This window comes from Delphinus delphis, chromosome 7 (assembly GCF_949987515.2).
Source record: "Delphinus delphis chromosome 7, mDelDel1.2, whole genome shotgun sequence".
Lineage (NCBI taxonomy): Eukaryota > Metazoa > Chordata > Mammalia > Artiodactyla > Delphinidae > Delphinus > Delphinus delphis.
The window spans coordinates 71,263,909-71,278,612 of NC_082689.1; the positions used below are offsets into that span (position 1 = coordinate 71,263,909).

Sequence of the window (14,704 nt, forward strand, 5' to 3'; positions counted from 1 at the left end):
AAGCACCTACTTTCACCATCACACTACCTTACCTCCCGAATCTGAAACAGGCGCAAGACCCGGGTATGGGGAAGGATCATTTTCTTGAAGGTGTAAAAGATTTTGCCACAGATTTCCACCTCAAAGAGATGAAAACGAGCCCTTCTGGAATCTTCTAATCATTGAATAGGAAATTTGGTGTCAGGAAGCTGTCATCACCATTCTTCATTACGCTAATTGCTTTGAAGGTGAAATATGGCTGGTTTCTCCTCTTTATCCTGTTCATATTCATAGCCCTGCTACTTTGGAATATCATCTGCTCTGGGTCAGGGAAGGCTTTTTCCCCCCATTAGAGAGAGGATACAACTGAAGCCCATAGCAGGTGGATGTCTCACCGGGATCCCACAGCCAGTGGGAGGCAGTCCTGTGTCCCAGTGACTGACCTCGTTTGCCAGGCTGCCCAGTAGCCACCCATTGCTTCAGCCAGGCCCGCCTACTCACTCTCTCCCGTGCAAGCGTTTCTCACTCCAGACTTCGTATTTTCTCTCACGACTTCCTCCCATCCTAGAACAGCCTCTTCCTCCTAAATACCCTTCACCCCATCTGAACACATCTAGCCCTGCGCAATCACTCTAGCCCCTCGTGGCCTCTCCCACTTTTACGTTCACTGCACTGCACCTCACCAAAGATTAATATCAAGGCTGCACTTTCCTACTTAATTATGCCACTTGGATCGCGCTCAGCTGCCTCAATAGATGCCAGCCCACTCAGACAGGGCTGAACCATCTGTACTTTGGGGTAATTCCCATGACACACGATGTAGTGCTGAGTCACAGGAGAGATTTATAAGTACTTCATGACTGAGGTCTATATAGTCTCTTATGCTGAAAGCATCTTTTTCTGCATGTTTCAGGCAGGGATACTGACTTCTATATGTAATAATATGCTGGAAGTTTTCACATTCTCTCAGCCACACCTCTTACTCCAGCCACCTCTGCAGCAGCCAGCCCTGCACAGGTTCCCCCTGGGGCAACGTGACAGCACCTCACCTCTGGCCATGCCATGCACCTGTTGCTGCCTGCCACAGGGCTTTCCGGTTGCCAAGGCACGGGACCAAGCTTGGAGCTTACCACTGCTATGGAAGTGTGCAGAGGAGTTAATAACCCTAGGACCACCTTCACTAGCAGAGACGGTCAGCCTAAGGATAAATGTTTCCCCCTTTCCTCTTCTCCCCAGGACAGACAGTTCTGAGACCTTCCGAGGCTCCTGCAGGACTGAGCGCATGTTGCTACGACAGTGGCCAAGGCAGTAGCTGTCCTTGCTTCCTTATTTCACTCTGATCTTCAATCCCACTCTCTGCCAGAGATCTCAACCCAGGCTCTGCTTTCTGGAGAACCAGGCTAAGACAGTTTTATTAGTCTGGTTGGGCTGACTCAACAAAATATCAGAGACAGGGTGGTTTAAACAACAGAAATGTATTTCTCACAGTTTTGGAGGCTAGAAAGTCCAAGATCAAGTTCCTGAAGGTTTTGGTTTTTGATGAGGTCTCTCTACCTGCCTTGCAGATGGTTACATTCTTGTTGTGTCCTCCATTCCTTAGTGCCTGTATGGAGAGATCTCTCTCTTCCTCTTCTTATAAAGCCGACCTTATCTAGGACCCCACATTCAAGACTTCATTTAAACTTGATTAACTCCTAAAATTCCTATATCCAAATACAACTACATTTGAGGGGTTAGGACTTCCACATATGATTGGGGAGCTGGTGGGACACAATTCAGTCTAAAACTGACAGTGTTACTCAAAACTATTGGTTTGGTCTTGGCCAACAGGCAGCTGAGAAAGGCAAGGTTCTCCAAGACCCCATCACCTTCCTTTTATTTTTTTAAAGCTCCCTTTTGCTTTCTTCCCTCCTCTTATGTTTTAATGACTAGCGTCAGAAGCAATGTTTTGTTTAATGACTATTTAGGAAAGATCTTACATTAGCCTGTTCTCATAAATATTGAATGTTTCTAGTGTTCCGCCAGTTATTTGAACGACTACCCTTAGAAAGATTACATTCTAGTCAGGGCTTCCTAGTTTAGGGAGGAACTTTTGCCAAGTTAAGGAGTAACCTCTTCTTAGAGCAAATCACTTTGCCTTTCTGGACCGGTTTTCTAGGTATAAAGTGGGACAACGCGGTAACAGCTGTAACACAGGATAACCCAGCTATTTTGCTGGGTTAGGAGGATCCAAGGAGATGGAAGGGGGAGGTAGTTTTTAAATGGGAAAGGAGCTCAACAATGGAAGAAGCTTCAGCGTACTCTGGAGTGAGGAGGGTGGAGACCCCGGCGCACCCCCAGGGATCTCTGGGCTCCACATTCCAGGGGAGAGGAGGTCCAGAGCGCTCCCAGCGCGCCTGGGTCCACGGAGCAGCTCGGTTTCCTCTAAGCTGCCTGCTGCCAAACCCGCAGCGTTTACCATAATCCGGGTGGCTTGCAAACCCAGATGTCAGACTTCCCGTCCCAGAGATTCTCAACTCGCTCACCCCCAACTCCTATTTGGCCTCCGCAAGAAGGAGAGAGAAGGCTGGAAGCAGGAGGCGCGTGCACGGGGCAGCCTCACCCCTCCTCTCTCCCCACCCCAAAGGCAGGAATTTCTGGGATGGGCAGATGGTCCACCCCCTCTTGCTCCCTCCCGCTCCAAGCCGGAGTGGGTAGGGCGGGGAAAATCTCCTGGACTTTTCCGCCTTCCAGCCCATAACCCCGAGTGTCCGCACACTGTGGCGACAGGGGTGACGGTGACGGAGTGGATCTCCGGGACGCAGGGGTGGCGAGGCCTGGGGGAGGGGTGGAGCGCGGAGGAGGCTGCGGTCCCGCCTCGCCCACCGCAGGGCCGGGCGCAGTGTCCGGCGAGCCCAGTGGTTAGCGATGGCGCTGCTGTCGCTGCTGCCACCGCTGCTGCCGCTGCTGCTGGCGGTGCCGGCGGGCTCCGCCGAGGGCGCGGCGGTGGCACTCACCCCCGAGCGGCTTCTCGAGTGGCAGGGTGAGTGTCCCCCGGCCCAGAGGGACCAGATGGGCACGTCGGGGGCGGGGGTGGGCAAGAGGAGGAAGGGGCGAAGCTGGGGCGGGCGAGGGTGGCCAGGATTATACGGTGGCCCGCGTCTCTGCCGTCCGGAGAAAGCCCTGCGGATGGGCTAGTCCTGCACCGGGACAGGCCCTGCACCCCCTCCCCCGCCCCGCTTCCTCCAGGCTTCGGTCGGGGGCGCGGCGTGGGGCGGGGCCTCGGCTCGCAGGCGGTTTGACTCGGCTGCGGCCCGGCGCAAGCTGCACGTAGGAGGGTAGGAGATGTTTCGAATGTAAACTTTCCTAGAGCGGTGTATTTGGGAGGACCATCTCTGGGATACATGACGGCAAAAAGATGTCCCATTTTGTCCCCTCCCAAAGCAAGCGCTCTGGGTGTACGCTGCCACCTGCGGAGTGGCCCCAGCCTGGCTTCTCCTCTCTGCCCCTTCGGGAAAGAAAACAATCTTCTCTGTTAACGCTTCTCAGACCAGATAGGGAAGAGGAGCCCCTGTGGCCCCTATGAACTTGTGAGCTGGAGCAAGTTACCCTCTTTGCTCTTCAGTTTCTCCCCTTTGAAAAATGGGGCCTGTGACAGACATAGGACCACTGAGGGTAAAATGGGATCCTTTGCAAGGCGCGCGGCAGGCCGGCGAGTGGAGAGTTCCTGCGGAGTTACCATGGCCATATACACGTGTACACGGGATCAATGGATCAAACATTTATCGAGCACCTACTGTACATAAAATTCATAAAGGGCTATGGACAGAGACAGAAAGAGAGATCACCGTTTTCGTAAATAACTGTATGGGCTGCCTCTGAGGCAAAGGAGCCAGCGTGCAAAAGTGCAAGCCCATGTGTGAAGGGAGGAAAGAGGTTGGGAGAAGCTAAATAAACCAGGAGGAGCCTCCAGGCAGCCTCCATACTCTCAGCCTTTGGGGATGAGCTTGGACAGAAGGAGTAAAACATGTCACCAATGTCTGTGTTTATTTTTTTCCCCTCTCAACATATTATGTGTACATTTTGGAGGTAATCTTCTCTGGACTGTATTCTCTAGCATTCCTAGGAGGCTTTACCGGGGACAGGTTGAGCAATTCTTATTCTAAAGTGGCCGAAGGTCAGAGGCCTCTTACCTCCTTTGTCATTTCAATAAAAATGCTCCTGCAGAGGCGCCTGTGACCCCCTGTGACTGTCTTCACAAACAGTCGCTGTGCCACGCTTATTTCTTTACATTTTAAAATGTGGGTCTTGCCTGGGCACTAAATGTCTATCTAGAAGAGGGCAGCAGCCGGGAGGACAGAAGCTGGAACCTAGCCACACAGAGAGAATGCGCTGGTGTTCCTCTGAGCCAGGATTAGCACGGATGGGCTAATCGCTTCTATATGTAGCAGATCCAAATCCCGGCTGAGGTAGTTGCTAATCAGTGCCTTCTTTTTAATAGTCAAGGACACTATGACGTTAGAATCATCCACTACCTCCTGTCCACTCCAGGTGACAGTTTGCAAATCTGAAGGCATTTGACATAGTTGGCATAGAGATTCTTCAGATGTGAAAATGCTGCTCCTAATTTCTGAAGAGCACAGAGACTGTGTGACATTGACTGCTCCAGTCCTCACACAGGCTCCCCTCCTTGACTCCAAGCACTCACATCAGTGGAATTTCAAGTATAATCTAGATGGGTTTAAAATCAGGTTTTTCCTGTTTGTCCAAAGATGGAAAAACAAAATCTTAGCGTTAGAAGGGACCTGAGACATTGTCTAGTCCAGCCATCCATTTTTCAGATGTAGAAGCTGAAATACAGCAGTGTTTTTTAGCTGTGTTTGGGCTCCTACGTTTGCCCCTGTGTTCACTGGACTACATTAACTTACTCTTAGCCATGATTGGCATCCCCAGAGCAACCAGGAGAAAATATGCACCTATGTCAGTTTCACATCCACTAATAAGGGATAGGTAGTAATACAAGGCAGATTATACATACAGTGTTTATCATCTGAAAATTTCTTTGATATGTGTTACTGATTGATCTCTTATTTATTATATGCATCCCAGCCTTGAGAGGCAGATGATGGATAGTATTGTGCTGACTTTTCAGTCATTTACCAATAAATTTGTATTAAAAAATCAGTAGATACAGTGTCATACAGTAGTTAAGTTCATGGGCCCTGGAACCAGATTGTCTGGGCTCAAATCCTGGCTCTACCATTTATCAGCTGTGTGACCTTGGGCAAGTTACTTAAGCTCTCTGTGCCTCAGTTTCCTCATATGTAAAAAGGGAACTAATAATAGTACTTACCCAAGGATTGTCCTTTTGTTTCAGTATCACCACGGTGCCCTCTTCCTCTGGCCAGTCCAGACCATCTTGACGTGTTGACAGCCCTGTAACAATTACTTCCCTGTGCACAGCACTGTACATGGCATGTCTGCAGCCTCTCTCCTACCTCGAGTTGCTATAGCAAGGGACCTCATTGTGGTTCTGAAATCTGAGCCCTTCATTCTAGCAAGTGCTAAAACTTGATAATTTCATTCAAGTACTCCAGATACTGGGAGGGTAGAGGGGAGATCAAGGAAGGGGACAGGGCATCCTGGGGAAGAGTGGGCATAGTCTCTGTGGAGGTTGCTAAAGGAAATGAACTGGGGGCAAGTAAAAGAATTTTGAAGCGACGTTGAGGGCTGAAAATTATAAATGTGAAATGACCCCAACCAACATAGTAAGAGAGCTTCCCCTACAGCACTCAGCTTCCCAGCAGCAGGGGTGGAGGGAGCCCATGGCTGTGTCAGTCCTCAGAGACGGTCAAGGTAGGCTCTTTTGAATGGCCAATGACCAAGGGAAGTGAGGGTGAAAGTAAGGAGATGAGAGAGACGGCAGAACAGGAAGGGTAGTGATTATACAATGGAAATAATGGATTTTGGAGGCGGGTCCATTCTCAGTAGTGACCAGGTCCAAGGTATTGCTGCAGAAGTGGTCACTAAAACGAGAACAAGTGAAAGAAGGTCCTCGGAGCAGAGGGGGTCAAGGAACCGAGTGTCCAGAGCAGTACAGACATATACGTCTGAAACAAAAGTTTCATTAAAAAACGCCCTTACCTGATACGATGTGCTGCTACTTTTCTACTCTGTTCTACTCTATTTTGCTTTGTAATGTTCCACTCTATTTTGACTTCATGATGCATTAATGGGCCACAGCCTGCACTGAAGAAAACACCAGGCCAGAGTGTTGGGAGTGAAAGGCCTTGGGGTGGGGAGGCCAATGGAGTGTTTGCTGGAGTCAGGTAGTGAACGTGAGGAAGAGGTTCAGGGCGGTGCGCTCGGTACGGAGCAATGAAGAGAGGGTGCCACGAAGGAGAGGTTTCTGAAAGAGGGTGGTGAGAGCCACCCCCTGGAGGCAGCAGTGGGAAGGAGTCGTGACCCTGAGATTTTCCCCTTAGCTCCCATTTCTAATACAAAGGTCAAAATGCCCCTCACCACAGCCAGCTGGGTGCTATTAGTTCATACCCTTCCCTTCGCAGGTGAAGACAGGTTGAGTAACTTGCACCTACAGGAGCTTGTAGAGTAGGGATGTGAACCGGATCCACAGGCACTAATGCAGAGGACCCCTGTGTAGCCTTGCGACCTGATAAAATAGCTCATTCTTATCCCGCTGTTTGCTGGGAGCATGTGACTTGATCTTGTGACAGGAGGAACAGGAGGCCAGCCTCTTGCTCTCTTCAACTCCTCCTTTTCCAAACCTGTGCTTCCACATGTAGGAGTAAATATTTTCACAAAGCCGAAATGTGCAAAGCCATTGATTCTTTTCTAGGCAATTTATATATCCCTGGGCAATGAGCCATTCTCCTAATCTGGGGATTTGGAATTTAAGTAAAAGCATGATCAGCTCCTGGTTTAGCTGCCCTGCCTGGCCGTCAATCACTCCAACCCTCAGACTCTGTTTCTTCCATCTCCATTCATCATCTTTCAGAAACTCTTCCACTTTATACTTTTCTCATCCCATTTTCTCTGACTGGCTTCTTTCCTCATGAGCCTTTGAGAGTCAGCATAGACTTCCAATTTTTCTGGTCCTTTTTACTCTTTCTCATTAGCTCCTAACCTCTTTTCCTATTATTGGTTGTCACAGTAACTGATACTACACCATGTGGGTTCCACGCCAATTACCAGAAAGGTTGAGCCATACAGAGTTTCGTTGTCCCCTCAGCTTCCCTTCCTTGAGCTAAGAGTTTGCTTATTTATATCAGGGTTTCTGAAGAAACAATTCTTTGTTCTGCCTCTTCTGAACTCATCCCTATGTGATGAATCTTCATATAATCTATCAAAGTAATGTATTTGAGACATTTATAGACCCTTGTCTCCATCTTCTTTTAGAAATTATCCTTGAAAGCCTTTTAGGAGATGTTCCAAAACAAAGCTAGGAACATAAATTATATTTTTTAATTGATCAGAGTGAAAAGAAATATTACAGTTCATAAAAGAGAGAAACCCAAGAACACCTTATAAACACTACAGTGAGTCACTTAGGGTAGAATATTTTATAAAGTCATTCAAAAAAAATGGAGGAATTTTATGAGAATTCCTCTAAACTGGGTTCTGTGATACAGAGCTAAACAAAACAGACAAGAGTTTTCTGCTTTCATGCGGGGCCACATGACTTTCTAACTGACTATACTTTCTAGACTACAACAGCTCCAAAGAAATATGCTAATGAAAATATTTCATTATTTCTGGCTTTTTGCATCACGCTCTTGAGAAATTTCCTTTTCGGTTATGAAAATATAAACAGGAAATTCAAAGTAATTATTTAACTATAAACATTGGTCTTATTTTGCTGCTATTTTTCACTACCCATGTCCAAAGTTAAGATCTGTTTTTCTCTTACAAACATTTATAAAGGGGTCGTAGTGACTGAGGTAGTCCTTATCAAGATCCTATGAGGACAGCACTATAATTAATTAAGCCCATTGTGCAGATGGAGAAACTAAGGCAGATACTCTCAACCTCAAGCAGTTCTGCCCTAAAAGAAGTGCTCTGTGGTTTGCCAAGGTCTTTTTTCCACAGTGTTAGCCTTGGCCAGTTAACAGGGCAGTCTTTATGGGCGTGTGACCAGAACTGTCTCGTAGGGCTCCATGCTCAGCAGGGCCTTGCCCTTGGGGTTGAATGCTCTGTGGTTTGGGATCTTGGAATTCTTAGTAATTTTTTCTTTTTTTTTTTTTTGGTATACGGGCCTCTCACTGTTGTGGCCTCTCCCGTTGCGGAGCACAGGCTCCAGACACGCAGGCTCAGCGGCCATGGCTCACAGGCCCAGCCGCTCCGCGGCATGTGGGATCTTCCCGGACCGGGGCACAAACCCGTGTCCCCTGCATAGGCAGGCGGACTCTCAACCACTGTGCCACCAGGGAAGCCCCTTAGTAATTTTTATTTCTGAATTTGTTCTTTGGGTATGAAATCTTGTGGGACAATGGAGCACAGACCAAGAGATTAAAGCCTCCAGTAAATCTCAGTCCCTCCTCACGTCACCTCCCCATTTTCCTTGGGTGGGTTTTCAGCCTCCCCGTCCATACTCCTGTGCTCCGTCCACCATGGCAACCAGGTTGCCTTGGGGCTGGGAAACTGGAGGCCCAGAGCCTGGGAGTGGACGGCCAGTGGTATCTGGGGGCAGGACAAGGCTGCTGTCCCCACCGGGTTGGCAGCACCATTGCATGTTCCGTGGGGACTGAGTGGGGACCTATCACCTGTCTCCAGTCCAGGTACTGAGTGTGTTCCCAGAGCTTTCTGCCACGGAGGTTGCAACCCCTCACAGGCCCACGGGAAGTGAAGATTGACTGGACTTCCCTGTCCCCTCCAGGGCCCTACATTTTCATTTTACTCTGGGCTCTGTGAATTACGTAGCTGAATAAGAAGCACGGGGCTGTTATGAGTTGAATTGTGTCCCCCTCAAAATTAAGATGTTGAATTCATAACCCCCCAAATACCTCAGAATGAGGCCTCATTTGGAGACAGGGTCTTTTCGGATGTAATCAAATTACAATGAGGTGATTAGTGTGGGCCCTAATTTAATATGACTGACGTCCACCTAAGAAGGGAAAATTTGGACACAGAAATACGCATAGAGAGTAGATGATATGAAGAGACACAAGGAGAAGACAGCCGTCTACAAGCCAAGGAAAGGGGCCTGGAACAGATCTTTCCCTCACAGGCCTCCAAGGAGCCAACCCAGCCGACACCTTGAATTTTGACTTGTAACCTCCAGATCTGTGAGATAACAGATTTCTGTTTAAGCCACTCAGTTTGTGGTACTTTGTGATGGCAGCCTTAGCAAACAAGTACAAGGACTAACAATATATCTACCATTAAGAGTTGGATTTGGTTGTGTTTTCTTTTTCTTTCTTTCTTTTTTTTAAATATTTATTTATTTATTTGGCTGCACTGGGTCTTAGTTGCGGCATGCTGGATCTTCATTGCCATGTGCAGGAGTTCCAGTTGCGGCACACAGGCTCTAGTACGCGGCATACGGGATCTAGTTCCCTGACCAGGGATAGAGCCTGGGCGCCCTGCATTGGGAGTGCAGAGTCTTAACCACTGGATCACCAGGGAAGTCTCTTGGTTGTGTTTTCACTTCTATCTCCCACTTAAGTAAATACATATTTTTCTTAAGTGAGTATATTCTCAAAGCAGATAAGATGGATAGCTCAGTGTAAACGCTTCTGCTTTCAATAACGTCACGTCATTTCCAGGGTTGTTTGGTTGTTGGCTGAGTTGTTTTCTGCTTTTGTTTTGGTGACCCAGTCTTTGAATCATATCCCCCAGGGCTTCCACACGAAGGCATGTTGAGGGAAGTTTAACAATGTTCTGTCTTATTGTTTCTTGCCATAACATGGTCTTCTGTAGCAAGACTCCCTGGTGACTGAGATGGTATATTTTCAGCACAGTCTATAAGGTGTTAACAGAGCTGCTGTAAATAATGAGTTTTACACCAGCAATGTCTGAATGTCTGTTAGATACTTTCCAGTTAAATAAAGACAAAAATGATGGAGGAATAGACTAAAAGCTAAAAGGAAGAAAAATGTTTTCAACTCAGTTTAAAAATTCACTGGTAAGATACAGAGACACAGTGAAGAACTTTGAAAGAGAGAAGATTTTCTGCAGAGGTCAGAAGATCTACCGCTAAATGTGATGGACGAAAGGGAAGGTGGGGAGGGAATGAGAGTGGCAGAGTGGCGAGAACAGTCTGGAAGGGTTAATCTACTTCACACAGGGGTTGGTGACAGGCAATTTGAATCCTGACAAAACTAGAGCCCGGTGGAGCAGATTAAGCCAGGTTTAATTTTTCCTGCATGTGAGAAAGTATTGTATGCCTCGTGGAACTTGGAGTGACGATTTTGGGAGATTAGAAAGAAAAGAGAAGAGAACATGTAAAAAGATTTAGCAAGAGGGGTCCCACGGGCCTGTGGAGGTGGTGATTATCCAGGTTCAGAAGCTGCAGGAGAATAAAGAAGGCTCAAAGTCAAGGACAATGCTAGGGCAGGGAAAGAGAAGAGGTTCTGAGACAGGACAAGGGCATATTTTAAAACATACTTAACTTTTTAGTTGATTATAGAAATCAATTGATAGGAAGCCACGGGCTTTGTTAAGTGCTGTCAGATTGTCAAGAGATAAACACCAAACCTCAGATGATCTGGGATAAAAATGCAAGTATTCATGCAGAGATGGCCAAGGAGGAGAGAACACACTTTTCACTTTGTTCTGTCCTTTCAAGTACAATGCACATGCTGCATACTGCAAACGTCAGAAATTCCTTGCTTATTGGTTTGGAAAGTCATATTAAGAATCCAGCTTCTCTGCATCGTTCAGCCATGAACGGGACTTGATTCAGCCCCACACAGCATCCCTTCCTGCTACAGAGTAATCTAAGTAAGGAAAACAATCAAATCTGAATCGGAGTCACTGGACAGGACAAACCTGAATTTGTGTAGCTGGAAAATGTCGATACATCTCAAGAGAAAAGCTGCTCAACTTTAGATTGGTTTCAGGGCAGAGATGCCCTCCCCATACTTCCTGGACCCTTTCCATGCCGAAACTGAGATACTGTCAGAAGAGCAAGGAACTGGACAGATTCAAGAGATACTCCGGGGAAGGAAATGCGTGAGCCCAGCACCAGCTGTGTGGGTAGATGGAGTAGAAGAGGTTTAAACCCAGGAGAATGGAGTAGGAGATTGAAATTGGAGTGCAGTTGGCAAGCTGTGGGCTTCCTATTAGGAAGCTTGTCTTAAACATTGCACTTGCCGTGAACCATGCATTTGAGCGTTTCCTTCCAGTTCCCATAACATGGAAGGGCCCAGAGGCCGGTTTATACGTCGGTTGGATTAGGTGCCACCGTCATGGTGTTATTTATTAAACACGAGAAAACCCTTTGATTGCCTAAAATCCACCATAGAAAGAGGATTTCTTTAGGAATTGTTTCATTGTTTGTTTCAAGTGTTGTTGTTTTTTTTTAATCAAAAGAACATACATCTCACCAAGGCTTAACATTTCAAATCATATCTTATTTATGTAACACTTCATACCTCAGCCAGTTCTAAGAGGAGCTGTTTAAAGTATAAGGGGACACTAAAAGGTGGGTGGAAGTGATCAGAAGGGGTGCTGAGCATGAAATGGAAGGGCCTCAAGAGGAACTTCCTGCAGGGATCCCCAGTTGGCACTCTTCCGACTCTAATCGCAGCCCTAGGCTTTAGACTCCAACCTCATGGTATCTTAGGGATTGGCCGGCATCTGACAGTGTATCAGATTCCTGAAGCCAGAAAACAAGTCATTGCAACTACCTTTTCCAGAATCCTCCCATTCTATCGAATACCAAATCCTGTCATTTCTTCCCTCTTTGAATTCTCTCTCTAGTGACTAGAGTCTAACAATTCCCTTCCTTTCTCATCACCACCAGTTGAACTGACACCTCTGTCTCTCTTGCCGGATCAAAGCAATAGCCTTCAGACTGTTCTCCATTCTGCACGTGGGCTGTCTCAACCCAGCTAAGTGAGAACTCCTCCAGGGCAGGAACTTGGACATTTGTCTCATACCTCTACTCTCCTAAAACCATGCTGGGGACATAAAAATGCTCAATAAATGTTTTTATCGAATGATTTACCACCCTGATTCATCTTCCACACCACAGCCTCAGTCATGCCTTCTCTTGTTCCAAAAATTCCCTTTATCTGAATAATATACACATTTTTGAATAAAATTTAAGCTTTTCATAAAATGGCCCCAAACCACCTCTTTCCAACTTTATATTCTACAACCACCAAACACTTTTAGAGAGTGAGGTACACATCACTCTAGAGCTAATTATTTTCATCACCTCTGAGCTTTGATGACTTTTGCTCTGTCCACAGTGCCCCCTGACCCAACCCTTCACCTTTCTGTCTATACCTCCTGCACTACCTGAACTCTCCCTCTGTAATGAGGACAGGCACCCATGCTGGTCTAGTTCACCCATGTACCTCCATGTGCAACAAATATTAGGTCCCTATCAAATGTTTGTTGAATGAAAGTGTGTGTGTGTGTTCTTGTGAGAGAGTGACTGATTGATTGATTTCTCTGATCTTCTAGGCCAAAGTGACCCCTTCTAACTCCTGCCTTCCACCTTATTGTGCTTATACCTCTTACGTCAATATGTATTTTGGCATTAAGTTATAGCTCTTCCTGTACACTTCATGATGTACTCCCAGGGAGAACATCAGTTCCTTGAGGGCAAACACTATGGCACATATATCCTTCTATCTGCAGGGCTCCTAACACACCACCGTAATAGGTGCTCAATTAATGTTTGTTTGAAATTTCAAGTCTCCCACTTCAAATTATTTGGCAACAATCTACAGCAGCTCATTTTCTGCTTTCTAGGTTATAAATGAATGGATGTAAATAGAGTTAGACCTATATGGTTTTCACTAAGTATATCAATATAAAACTTTTAAGAAAAAAATGGATTTGGAAAAAGAAATGTATAAGAATGATTCAGTTAAATGAGCTTTACAGTCCCATCCAGTGCTGAAGTTCATGGTTCTGGGTGTATGGGTAGGGAGTCTCCTGTGCCGTGTCCATGTTCCTTCCAGTGCTCTTCTGCTGTCTCCTCCCTGGAAAATGGGCCAGTATGTGCACACACACACACACACACACACACACACACACACTCCACCTAGAAAGGTCTGATGACACTGAGGTGCCGTGTCCACCTCACACATGACATCACTTGAAGATCCAGTCAAGTGTTTTAAATTCTAGTCTATTTTCTTTTTCTTATCTTTCATCCCTTGTTTTTAAGGGCTTATTTTAAGTGCAGTTACAACGTTTACTTTGGAACTGATGGAACTCCCTTCTTTTCATTAACTAGGAGACTTCCCATGATTCCAGAACGAATAGATATCGTTTTAAAGAACAGATATTTAGATAAATGATTCCTCTATCTCTGGTACCATACACAGTGCCTTCCACATAGTCAGCAACCAGTGAATGCTTGTTCAATGAATGAATAAATAAATAAATGAATAAAGAAATTCTCCTTCCATTCCTTAGAAATACATGTGACCTTGTGAGGCCAAAGGGTGGATCTAAAATCATCTTGTCTTGAAAGGAACTCAGAAGTAGAAAGTAGCGCCCCTATCTTCTATGGATTTTATTTTATTTTTTAAGGATGAAAATCAGTTTATAAGTTACTTCTAGTAAATCAATCCTTTTTCTCCTCCTAAACTTACAATTATTAAGGGAAGTATAATAGCATTTTACTGCAAAGAGATTTAGTAATTCTGGCAGTACTTCATTAATCACTTAATCAGTGTTCAAGCAGAACTGATGTCCTTGACATATATAATCAATCTTGATTCCTCCCACATTTGATCTTCATCCTTTTTGAAATCTGTCTACAGACACTAAGGATTGGTGGCTTATTTTCATCTTATGTTTTTGTTAGAGATGACTCATATGCACATATAATGATAATCTGAATATTGATACCTATATTGGGTTTCCTCATAGTCTCTTTGAAAACAGTTGTTTTCTCTTCAGTGAATTTATGGAGATTAATGGTGCTAGGACCAGATTCTATTATAGCTTAATGGGAAAATGGGATTGGGCCGTTTTTTAGCTTAGTGTGACATATTATTCTTTTGGTGATGGCATGTTTATTGTTATTGGTAAGTCAGAGCTACTTGTTTATGATACATTCTGAGGAACTTTTCCAAAGACACATCCTAAAGGCAGCTGGGCTTAGAAATATGATAGCACCCTAAAACTGAGCAGCAGGGAATTAAGTTTGTCTAATATCTTCTGCTTTGGAAAGGTGTTTTTATGACCAGTGGTAGAACTACAAAAGCTCTGATTCTACCACTCCTTTTCTCTTAACACTTAATAATTTGGACATTTTAAAACATTATTTATTCATCTCAAATTTTAGTGATTTATAATTTCCATGTCCATTTACTTACAGACCACTCATTTACCCAACCATACACTGCTGGTTAACATCAAGCATTTCTGTCTTTCTTGTAAGAGAGCTGCAGCATAGACTTTACAGGTTGACAGTGTGGAAGATGAATAGATGAAGACTCAATTCATAATCTCACATGTATTTGAACAAATGAGACAAAAATTTTGTCACCTGGTTATTTGAGGAATATTTTTCCTCCATGAAAGGTGATAGCATGGTATT

General features: G+C 45.5%; 1 protein-coding gene across 1 annotated transcript in view; it reads left to right on the plus strand.

Moving 5' to 3' along the window:
* The first annotated feature begins 2,718 nt into the window (after nt 1-2,718).
* The window catches only part of PLA2R1 (phospholipase A2 receptor 1), a 116,974-nt gene continuing 104,988 nt past the window's right edge, over nt 2,719-14,704 (plus strand). Inside the window, 1 exon segment of the mRNA XM_060016699.2 lies at nt 2,719-3,001. Within this exon segment, the coding sequence (XP_059872682.2) occupies nt 2,887-3,001 (115 nt within the window). The 5' untranslated portion in view covers nt 2,719-2,886.